The following is an 11,475-nucleotide window of genomic DNA, read 5'->3' on the forward strand; positions in this document are numbered from 1 at the left end:
GGTGTAAAACGGGAAGGGGAAGGAAAGGAGAGGAAGAGGAGGAGTTTTCAGTACCTGCCGGTGCGCGTCATTACCCCGGAGTAAAGGCTCTGGGTCATTTATTTATGTGTTCATTAAGGTTTCGTGGCTGGGCGAAGAATGGTGAGGAGCTGGTATTTGAAGGGGGTTTTTGGGGGGAAGGGGAGGGATGGATGGAAACACGGAGGGGTGTACTCAATCCCGCGCTCGCGATTAGCGACCGGTGGAGCTCCGGAGCGGGATGCGGGGGGATGCGGCAGGGGGGTGCGGGATATGGATGCGAAAAAAGATGCGGGAGCCGGGCATTCCTTCACTGTACGGTTGTACACTGTATTGGTCCGGAGGGCTGGAGGTTGCGGTGCCGGGCTTCATGGTGCCCCTCAGCTGGAGACGCGGCTGTATCCCTTGGGAGTCAGGCAGGGAGGAAAGTTCATCCCGTTTTAAAAATGCATAAATAAAGCACTGAGCTTAAATAATTTAAGCCCAGTAACAAGTACCTCAGGGTTTTCCTTAAGTATCGTTTAGGCTACTGTCTGCTTGCAGCGAGATCAATAATCTTGCATTCTTACCTGTCATTCACTGATAAGTTGGTTGCTTTTTCCTCAAGCTCATTGAGCTGAGATTCATCCCCCACCCCTTGTTTGGGATTTTAGCTTAAAAACCGGGGGAAACCTGAAGGGCAGCAGTAAATCACATCAACTGACGCTGAAAGGCCAGTGTCAGGTTGGTCTGGGGAAGGCCCTTTAAGAAGGATGAGCATCCCCGATGTGGAATTAAAACCCAGAAATTGCTTTGATTGAGATGCCCACAGGTAGTTGTGTTTCAGCTGCTTCTCCTGTCGGGATAAGATCATAAGGAAGTGCCTAAATTGTGGGGGACTTTTTGGAGTGTTTTCATTTTGTCCAGTCTTATTCGAATAAATACCTTGGCAGCCTCTTTTTGTGTTCAGCCTACGGGTTCATTGCCACATCTAGAAGGATTTGGGTTTGGTTTTCAACCGTTTTTCACCATTCAAGTGATACTCCTTCAGCATTCCCAATGTGTTGTATGGACAATTAGCTTAAGTGGAGATGGCAGGTGGAATAGCAAGAAATCAATTGACAGTCTGAAAATGACCCTTCCTCCAACCGAGGGAGGTGATGTAATTAAAGCATGGAAAGGTTCCAGCGAGGATGTGGGAGTATTGCTGTTTGTTAGTTTATAAGCGGATAGAAAATAATTGAAGCAGCAGTAACTGGTGTTAGTGAGTCAGTCTGATTAAAGCATCTTTGTCAGGTTTTTTTGGCTTCTCTTTAAAATAGAGAAGACCAAGGGAAGGGATCACTGCTTTTAATACAGTTGCACAGTGTTCAGTAAGGACCTCAGTGGAGCTTCTCTTGTAAGAGCTCTTGAAATCTGCTCCTGAAAGCAAACAGTGGCAGCCCAAGCACTTAACAGGGCACAGTGTGAGCAGAGGGCAGCAGCATGTTATTTTTTATGACCTGTAAGCAATAGCTGCTGCTTCTGATTAATTCTAAACCGCTGTGCTGTCATTTTGAAGCTCTAAAATACCCAGAGGAGCTGTGTGCATGTTTCCTGTGAGGATTGCCTATTAGCATAGCTTCATGTTTAAGCATCCATTATTCTTTTTGTCGAAATCTGTATGTTTTTCATTTCTGGAGTAGTTTCAATGGGGCTTTATCCAGGTTCTAAGTGGGATCTTTTCCCAAGGCTTTGCCTCCAGTGACACGCAGCCATCATGGGTCCTAGTGCTGGGTCACTGCCCAGGGAAGGACCCAAGCACCCAGCAGTGGAAGCTGTGATCAGTGGGTCTGGGTGCTTTCGGACGCCTTTCCCCTCCTCTTCTTCCTCCTACACCTGGAGAAATGCAGGAGTAGTTTGTGTACTTGAAGTTGCTGGAGCTCAGCTCACAGCAGCAGTGCCGGCATGTCAGCAGCCTCATGTGTTTCTGTAGTTAGGTGATGTTTGTGCTCCAAAAATAGATATCCATATTAAAATACAGCTGGGGAAGGAAGCTTGAGCCATGTGTTGTCTAACAGATAACAGCAGAGCCGGGTCCTGATGCAGAGCTGCTCTGAGTATGCAGCCACCAAAAACATCAGTCTGCTTCTGGAATGAGTGTTGGTAGTTGAAAAACCTGGAATATGGAAACATCATTGAAATCTGCACTGTCTTGAATAATGAGAAATTACTTGGTTGTAACCTGTGGCATGTTGGTGTTGCTGGAGGTGGGACTTACGGCTGGAAGGGGTGGTTGGGTCCATACCAGTGCTCATCTCCAGGTTGCCCCTGCTGAGCCATTCACAGTTGTATTTCAGCTCCACAGATGAGGAAACAGGGAGAGATGTGGATTGACCAGTGACTCCAAACCTTGGACAGCAAGGTGGTGGCAAAACGGGATAGAAACCTGGCGGTTCCCCAGCCTGCTGTCCCTCACCAGGTATTCCAGGTGGAATGGGATGCTCTCTCCTGGAAGAGCATCTTCAATTTCATTTTAATTTCTTCTTTTATTTCCTAAAAGATTATGTTCAGCACCACTGTGCTGAGCAGGTGGCCTAATGAAAAGATAGACAGTAATGAAAATAAGTAGTGTTGGATCTGCTCCAGGATGCAAAGGGGTGTACTCACAGTTAACTGGACAGTTTGCCTGGGGTGAGGTAGCTCTTGTTTTTGGATGCATGGATCTGGCTGGCTGCCATGTGATGGACGCTGCTGTTGTGCCCTGAGGTAAAGACTTTGGTTTGTAATTTATAGTAGCAAAATTAAAACAAGCCCAGGTTAGCTCAAGTCTTGTTTGCATCGAGCTGACCCCACCTTTGCGCAGAGGATGGCTTAGGGTAAATCAGTAGACCTTATAAATCAGTGCTACCAATTCCTGCCTGTCACAGCATCTAGCGTGTGTATGGGAAGGCATTTAAACTATGAGAAACTGAAAAGTTTATATGAAAATATAAATATATGAGCTGCAGCTCATATATCTCTATCATATAGATATGAGTGCTGCAGCTGCCTGGCTTTGCTCTTTAAATTGTTTTGTCATTTAATACAGATTCTTTGTTTCTTAAACAATCTAGTCTTGAAAAATGGCACCAGCTGCTCCAAGAGAAGCAGGAGTATGGAGGCAAACGAGAGCTCTTCTATTCAAGAACTGTCTTATTAAGTGCAGGACTAAAAAGAGCAGCGTTCAGGTAAGTGGAGCACTTGCTGCTGCCTTTGTGTCTGCTGTTATTCTGCAGTCAAGTGGCTCCTGAGTCAGAGTTTTGTTGCAATGCTTCTGAAGCTTCATGCTCTGCCCTGAATTTTGGGGTGGAATAGGATTTTTGAGAAGGTATTTTGTGGTGCTTTGGTTGAAAATGTATCCTGAGGTGTAAGGCATTATCCTTGTATTATTATTGCAGTCTCAGTGCATGTTTGCACCCATATCTGAGCATTATAGCAGGATTTGACCTCTCCAAAAAGCTTTGTCTTTCCTAACAGTTCACCCCTGTGCACAGGTAATGCGTATAATACTTCAAGATTCGTTTTGAGGTATAGAAGAGGCAGTTCAATGCTTGGCTAGACTTGTTTAACGGTTCATGCTTTGTGTTTTGCTGCTTTCCACCCAAACAGCATAAGTTTGCTGATATTTAAAGCATGCAAAATTGTCCCTTTGTACCTTAATGTGCCTTCTTAGGTTACTAATGCGTGCGATTAAAATCCTGCTATAGTGCCAGGGAAGGATTTGTCACTGAAATTGTTGTTGCATTGCAAATGTTCAGGGGAATTTACAGGAACAAGGTGATTAAACTCATGGTCCTTCCTTTAAGCTTTGTGTAACTAGGAGAAACTTGTGGCAGTTTTCATTTCTAGGCTCACTCTTTGAGTTGTCACATTTCTTTCTTTTTTTCCTCGCACAGGAGGTCCTGTTCCCACTCTTCTTCTTGTTCTGGCTCATTCTGATGAGCATGATGCACCCACATCGGAAGTATGGCGAGGTGGCCAACACCAACCTTGGCACTCTGGATACCTCCGTATTGGTGAATTTCATCATCGGATACACACCACCAACCCGGATGGCGCGAGAAATCATGAAGAAAGTGGCTTTTGATAACTTTGAAGATGGTATTTAGACACTAAGCATCTTATTTTCCTCAGTGTATCTCGCGCTGTGGCTTGTGGTTGTCACTGGTGATGATAGGAAAAAAGCATTTCTTTTCATTCTTTTCTGCTCAGACAGAGACTGTGAAGGCGTTTTTTCTGCTTGGCTGGCAAATGTTCTGGCACTGCCATCACACAGCAATTCCCATTCTCCTGCTGCAGCCAACAAGTGTTATGTGGCTGCAGGAGAGGATCTGGGAGGCCCCAAAGGCAAAGTACAAAGAGCCCTTGGACAACTCTGGAGCTAGTTCATACTTGTCCTGTGACATCCTGGGGCAAATTCAGGAGATGCTGCTGTCCTGCAGCTGTTTTAAGTTGTGGTTTCTGTCCTGTTGTTACTATCGCAACGACTTCTTTATTTCTGTTTATTTGCTATTAACACAGTGTCACCTCTGCTTTTGAAAGGGATTTTATTCTTGTTTTCTTTTTCTAAGTGCTTCGACTACACATCTTGCACATAAGTGGGAACCTATCTCTTCCCAAACCCCTCTGATATATTAGTTTGGTGTCTTTGATTCTCTTCCTTGTGCTCTGCATGCTTCAGAGGAGCTGGAGAACCAGTCCAACATCTACACTTTCCTTATGGGTGCAAATGGTTCCACTTTCTGCTTTCTTCCCATCTTCCTCCCACCCTCTGCTGAAGTTGGTGCCAAATACCATGTTTTCATATATTTAGCCCAATGTACCACTTAATCTGCCCTTCTTGAAAAGCACTGGTGGTGGAGAATAACTCTCGAGTAGCTGGCAGAGGATTGGGGCTCAGAAGCTGTTGGAGCAGCAAAAAATAGGGGGGGAAAAGAGGAAGATTCAGGGATAAGACTAAATTTTTCCCTGCTACTGAGCAATACTCCCGCCAGTTTCTATTTAGGAGAATACTTCCTTCACTGGGACGAAAATACAACTCTGTATCTATAGCTCCATCTCCAAAGTGACAGAAGTCATTAATGATTAACATGATGCTTCTTTAAAACTGATGCACAGTTTTTCTCCCTGTTGTGCTGATACCTAAACCAGTGTGATAATGTCCTTTACCTCACAGGCATCATCACTGAGGAGTATTTAAGCGAAGAGGAGCTGCAAGAGGCCAGTGCTTTTAAACCCTCAAACTTTGTGGGTGTTGTATTCAACGATGCCATGTCCTACCAGCTGAGGTTCCATGATTCGGTCGCTATGTCTTCCATCTATATGGAATCAAGAGGTGAATGTGCACACTTACATGTACTGTTTAAGGGATAAACTGAGAAGTCATTCCCATCTTTATATTGGGGACAGGACAGATTAACTCTGGCTGTTTGCATTTTAAAATGTCATGCTTCATCCTGCAGCCAGTTGCTCCAACCTGCGGAAAGGATGTGAATCGGTGACATACTGGAGCTCGGGGTTTATAGCTCTGCAAGCCTGCATTGATGCTGCAATTATACAGGTGAATCTAAAACATGATGTTATTAAACCAAGAGGTTCAAATCTGTGGGCTGCCAGGGCTCTGTTTTTGTGATGTTATCTATTAATGGTATAAAATCCCATATCAATAATCAGCTTGAATCCAATGAGAAGAGCAACGTGGTCTAGTGGAAGGTGTCCCTGCCCGTGGCAGGGAGTAGGAACTAGATAAGCTTTAAGGTCCCTTCCAACCCAAACCATTCCGTGATTCTATTTCATGTGTGTTTTGCCATGTTTTGTACAGAGATGTTCTTGTCCATTTGAATAATGCAGACATTTGTCTTCATTTGTGTGCTAATGAGCTGGAGCCTTGCATTAGACAACAAAACACAAAGGCTTAGCAATACTCACCTCAAAATGCTATTTCAAATGCTGTACCAAAAGGAGAGGCAGAATTTGCCTTACTATTTTGGTGCTGGTATTTGCCAGCAATGCCCTTTTCCCTGCTGCATTCTCATCATGCCTCTTGCAGTGAGAGCCAGTCTCATATTTTTAGATGATAGGAATTGCAAAATCATTACTTTTAGCATCCAGATTTTCTCTAATTTCTGTGCTTTTAGACTGGGATTTGGAGACTTGTAGGGGTTTGGTCTCTCCAGATCTTTCCCTGTTAGCGACAACACTTAGGGGCTGAGCTGGAGTTGCTGCTGCTGGATTTGATGGGGCTGTGAAAACAGGAGTGGTGCAAAACTAACTCTTCCTTCTCTTCCTTCCAGCTGAAGACTAATCAGTCGGTTTGGGAACAACTTGAGTTGACAAGAGCAATGGTTATGGGAGAGGCTGCAGTGGTGGAAATAGATAATTTTCCCCGTGCCATCATTTTAATTTACTTGGTGATTGCTTTCTCACCATTTGGGTATTATCTGGCAATTCATATTGTGGCAGAGAAGGAGAGGAAGCTGAAGGAGTTCTTAAAAATACTGGGACTTCACGACACTGCCTTTTGGTATGTGAGTGTTTGAAATAACCCATTCTTGATAAAAGAAATATAAAATATATAAAGAAATGTAGAAAACAACACTTTCTAGGAAAACAGTTCTATCCCATCCACCAGTTCTCTGGTTGTTTTCAGGCTGATAACTGGAAACAGCCTAGAAGTGAGATGCTCTGTAAAATCTAACAGAGAAACTTGCAGCATCATTTTGATAATAAATACCAGAGCAATGCTGTTGCATTTATGCGTGTAAAGTTATGCCTGAGTTAGGGGGTTTAAATGTGATGATGTGTGAGATTTTTATGTAGTTTGGGTTTTATTGGTTTTAAATATTTTTGGCTCAGTGCCTCCTTTTCTGGCGGCTCCACAGGTAACCTGCAGTTTCTCTTCTGAGCTGAGCAGCAGCTTCCCCAACATGTAATTAAATGAATCTAACTCAATCATTTTAATGTGGCAGAGCAGTCTAAGCAACAGGTTTTAATTTGTTTCCTTACCATGATGGAAATTACCCTGTGCAATATAATGTTTGGGCTTATTTCCAAATGAGGGGATGTACTAATTTGAAATCACTGGTAGCTGCAGAGATAAAAATGGGTTTAGCTTTGCCCTTTGCTGCAGGGGCCAGCAGCGTTTTAGCATCTTTCCCATTGTAACAGCTAGCTGGGTTGTTTTTGTCCGGGTGCTTTTGTTTGATTTCTGCACCCCAGCTTTTTCCTGGCAGTTCTGGTTATTTGTGGTACATCTTTGGTGATAAATCCTATTTAGTCGAGTCTTCACCCATGGCATTATTCCTGTAACCCCACTTGCCCCTTGCACATCAGCACTGAGCATCTCTGGTCCAGAGAGAATCACTTTACTTCTCCCGTAGTGAAATGGGAGCGATGTGTTATGACATGCTGGTAACGCAGCTCTGATCGTCCACTGAATGTAACTCAGAAACTTGCTGCTACTGAAGATGTGTCATTTTTCGCCGCCTGTTTGCAAACCCCCCTCATTTCCTGAGGTCAGAATTGCTCCCAGGCTTGCAGCTCTGTTTTTACAAAGAAAAGGATTTTATTACCCAGCCCAGCTACTGGAATGACCAGTGTATTAAATATTAAATAGGATTTCTTTAATTATTGAAGCTTCCTGCTCAGTTACCCTCTTCTGGTGGTATCAGGGAATTAATGATGCAAGTTTAAATAATATAAAAATCATGAATCATCTAATTGTGTAACTTTCTGATGCTGTGAGTATTGATGTGTGTGCTCTAGTGCCTGGAACAATCACAGGGATGTTTATAAGAGCTCTCTTTATGTGGGGGCTCTTGTTTTGCTGCAAGCTTGTCCTCTGGTGCAGCTGTCTGGAATATTAAAGAATGGTAGTTTTAGCTATTTGTGTGTGGGGATAATTCCGGCTGGGAATTCACTGACTGGTTTCTGTTCTTCTTGCCCTGTTTTGCTCCTAGGCTTTCTTGGGTGCTGCTGTACATAAGCCTGATTTTTGTCATGTCCATTCTTATGGCGGTGATTGCGACGGCCTCTTCCCTCTTTCCCCAGAGCAGTGCCTTTGTGATATTCCTCCTTTTTTTCCTGTACGGAGTCTCTTCAGTAAGTATTCCTGATCTCGCTGAATTCATCCATCCCATCCCTGTGGAGTTTTTTCCCTTCCCATCTGATCTTGTTCTCCCTATGAAAGCATCTGGAACAAACACAGCATCTCTAAGAGCAATTGGGAGTGGGTATCTTACCCATCCCCATCCCATTCCCTGGGTCTGCTCCAGCTTAGGATGTTGTACAGGTCTCAGTAGTCACTATGAAAAATACCTTTCCTTACTGAAATACCTAAGCTGATAATCACCCTCTTTTGAACATTGTCTGTACAGCACCATTTTGAAGTCCAAAGCCATGCCCTCTTCTAAACATTAGCTGTTTCTATGTAGTGTAATGTTAAAACCCTAATTAAAGGTGAGAGAATTAATTTATATAACAAATTTTTTCTTTATAGTATTTTCGTGTACTCTGTCATTTGGCATCTTTGGGAAATCTGCCCCTCCCAATAGTCTGTTTGTAAGGGAATAGTGGCATGTGGGTGAATGCTGTAGTGACTACCAGGAAAATGATGGGATTATCAGAGGGAAAATTGAAGCTGTGGTCTTTTTACTTTGGTTTTCATATACCCTATAATATATCTTAATATAGTACCTTATTACCTCTTTCTTTAATCTGTTCTTAGGTTTTCTTTGCACTTATGCTGACACCTCTATTTAAAAAGTCAAAACATGTGGGTATAGTGGAGTTCTTGGCAACGCTGGCTTTTGGGTTTGTGGGTCTTAACATCGTCCTGCTGGAAGATTTCCCCAAGTCTTTCGTGTGGATCCTCAGCCCCTTGTGTCAGTGCAGCTTCTTGATCGGCATTGCTCAGGTAACTCACCACCTTCTCCTCAGATTGTGCTCGTTTGTCTTGTAGCATCTTCAACCAGATCTTGATGCAGTTAAATCATGATGATTTTCTCTAACACACTGATGATGATGGGGTAAAAAATGCCTATTTTAATAGCTTACCTTAGCAATTTAATATCAAGTGAAATACAGTGCACCCTGAAGCAGCTTTATTCTTTGTGTTCACTGCTGTGATCTCAGTCACTTTTTCAGTTATTCCTGTGCTAAGTTTGCTGTTGTGTCTTCCCAGGCTGGTACAGTGCTGGTGTGTAACATCTCCCTCTGTCCCTGGTTGTTGGCAGGTCATGCATCTAGAAGATTATGAAGATGGTGCAACGTTTTCGAGTCTAAGTCACGGTCCTTACCCGCTCTTTATCTCTCTCATTTTATTGGTGCTGGATAGCATATTTTATCTGCTTGTAGCTGTCTACCTGGATCAGATTATGCCAGGTATGTTCATGAGAAAAATTGGACTGAATGGTGCTAGCATCACCAGTTCCTGAGGTCCTGAGCCCCAGGTTGACACAGCTGGTGACAGGACAAGGGGGAATGGTTTTAACCTGCCAGAGGGGAGATTGAGATGAGCTCTTGGACAGAAGCTCTTCCCTGTGAGGGTGCTGAGGCGCTGGCACAGGGTGCCCAGAGAAGCTGTGGCTGCCCCATCCCTGGCAGTGTTCAAGGCCAGGTTGGACACAGGGGCTTGGAGCAACCTGCTCTAGTGGAAGGTGTCCCTGCCTGTGGCAAGGGGTTGGGACTGGGTGAGCTTTAAGGTCCCTTCCAACCCAAACCATCTTAGGATTCTATTTCTGTCTGAATTTCAACTGTGGAGAAAGGAGGTGATGCTGTTTGCAAATACACTGTGACTCAGAATACTTGTAGCTGAAGTAAATTACCTTCTGTTAAAGGTGTGAGATGTGAGGAAGGGATATCAGCATGTTCAGAATCGGTGGCCCTTAGGCATGCCAGCTAAACTACTGTTTCCTTCTTTGTAGAGGAAAAGCTTCCTTACTGGGTTAACCAATGCCTCAGCCTTAGCAAATTGCTCTTACAGGGTTGAAAATTAAAGACTGCTCTGCCTGCTCCAGACCTTTCTCTGTGACAGCAGTAGTTTAACATGAAACACAGAATACAGTTGTTAATCTTGTGACTAATGCCTGGTTGAACCCTTCAGCTCCCTTTGCCTCTGTTCTCTCTGGTTTTTAAGCCTGTGTTTAAGTCACTTTTCTTTCAGCATTGGGGATTTCTCTTGCCTAGAAAGAGATTTGCACATGTATTTAAATAGCAAAACCCGGAGCCTGCTAGCAGTGTTGATGGGAACCACAGCTTAAATGCAGATAATGTAAACTTGGTTGATGGAATCCCTCCAGAATGGGATTCAGGCTGACTCCTGAGCCTTTAGCAGAGTAGCTCGTGGGTTTTATAGTTAAAAGCCAAATTTGGAGGAGGATCTGCAGTTACTGTTAAGAAACTAGCTTTTTCCTTTGCTATCCAGGGGAGTTTGGACTGCGCCGCACACCGTTCTTCTTCATGAAGCCCTCCTTTTGGTCCAAGCACAGAAAGAACTACAAGGAATTGTATGAGAGCAGCGTCAATGGCAGTTTAAGCTTCAGTGAGATAGTTGAACCTGTGCCTTCGGAATTCCAGGGGAAAGAAGCCATCAGGTACAGTTCCTGCCCTGTCCCATGTGCATATGAACAGATCACCTGGATCCCTGATGTTTTGATGTGGAACTTGAAAACCACTTAGTTCTCGAGTCTACGCTGGATTCAAATAGCATATGGTATGCATTGCAGAGAGCCCTTGCACACACGCACCACCCTAGTTTCCATCTTCAGTGAAGGCCCATCATCAAGGACATGGATGCCCTCCAAGGATACATCACTGGGCTTAAAGAAAGGGTTTGTTTGTGGATTGTATTCCTTCGGCTGGAGTCCTCTCAAAACCGGACGGTTTTCCATTCCCTCAGTTGCACTGAGGTCACGAGAGGCATAAGCGGTTGCAGATGTTGAAACGCCTACTCTTCTGGGAAGGTTTAGTTTCTGGTAACACACATTTGGGGAGAAAAAGCTGAATTCTAGGTTTGTGTGAAGGCTGATGTGTTCTCTGTAGGCCAGAGGGGATCTATATGGCGGTTTTCCCCATATATAAGAGGGTAAAACAGAACTGAAAAAATATGTCCCTGCTTTCATCTTTCATGCTGCATTTTGTCACCTGATGTCTTCCATCTGGACTGTCATGTACTTGTTGGTGTTTCCCAGATGTTATTTTCAGTATCTACCTTTTAGCCCTTGGTTCCATCATTTCCCAATGGCGTAGCCTGATGTGAGTTGGGGAACTCCACATCTTCACTCTTCCTGGTTGGCTACAGTAGCCTCAAATAAATATGTGGGCTTAGTGACTAGCACAAGTCTTGTATTGTCCACATTACTCATAGCTCTTTGGGCATCTGCAATAGGTTGAAGGGTCTGGTTTTAATCCTGATTTTCACTCTATAGTATCGTGGCTGGTTTTGTATCACTTGCACTA

General features: G+C 44.0%; 1 protein-coding gene across 1 annotated transcript in view; it reads left to right on the top strand.

The window, feature by feature from the left end:
- The first annotated feature begins 3,101 nt into the window (after window positions 1-3,101).
- ABCA5 (ATP-binding cassette, sub-family A (ABC1), member 5) overlaps window positions 3,102-11,475 on the top strand; it is a 26,609-nt gene continuing 18,235 nt past the window's right edge. The window contains exons 1-9 of the mRNA XM_010022354.1: window positions 3,102-3,206; window positions 3,915-4,119; window positions 5,195-5,353; window positions 5,481-5,578; window positions 6,312-6,541; window positions 7,977-8,118; window positions 8,744-8,932; window positions 9,252-9,399; window positions 10,442-10,610. Of these exons, the coding sequence (XP_010020656.1) occupies window positions 3,102-3,206; window positions 3,915-4,119; window positions 5,195-5,353; window positions 5,481-5,578; window positions 6,312-6,541; window positions 7,977-8,118; window positions 8,744-8,932; window positions 9,252-9,399; window positions 10,442-10,610 (1,445 nt within the window). The remainder of the gene's footprint in view (window positions 3,207-3,914; window positions 4,120-5,194; window positions 5,354-5,480; window positions 5,579-6,311; window positions 6,542-7,976; window positions 8,119-8,743; window positions 8,933-9,251; window positions 9,400-10,441; window positions 10,611-11,475) is intronic.

Source organism: Nestor notabilis, unplaced genomic scaffold (assembly GCF_000696875.1).
Source record: "Nestor notabilis isolate BGI_N333 unplaced genomic scaffold, ASM69687v1 scaffold31380, whole genome shotgun sequence".
Classification (NCBI taxonomy): Eukaryota; Metazoa; Chordata; class Aves; order Psittaciformes; family Psittacidae; genus Nestor; species Nestor notabilis.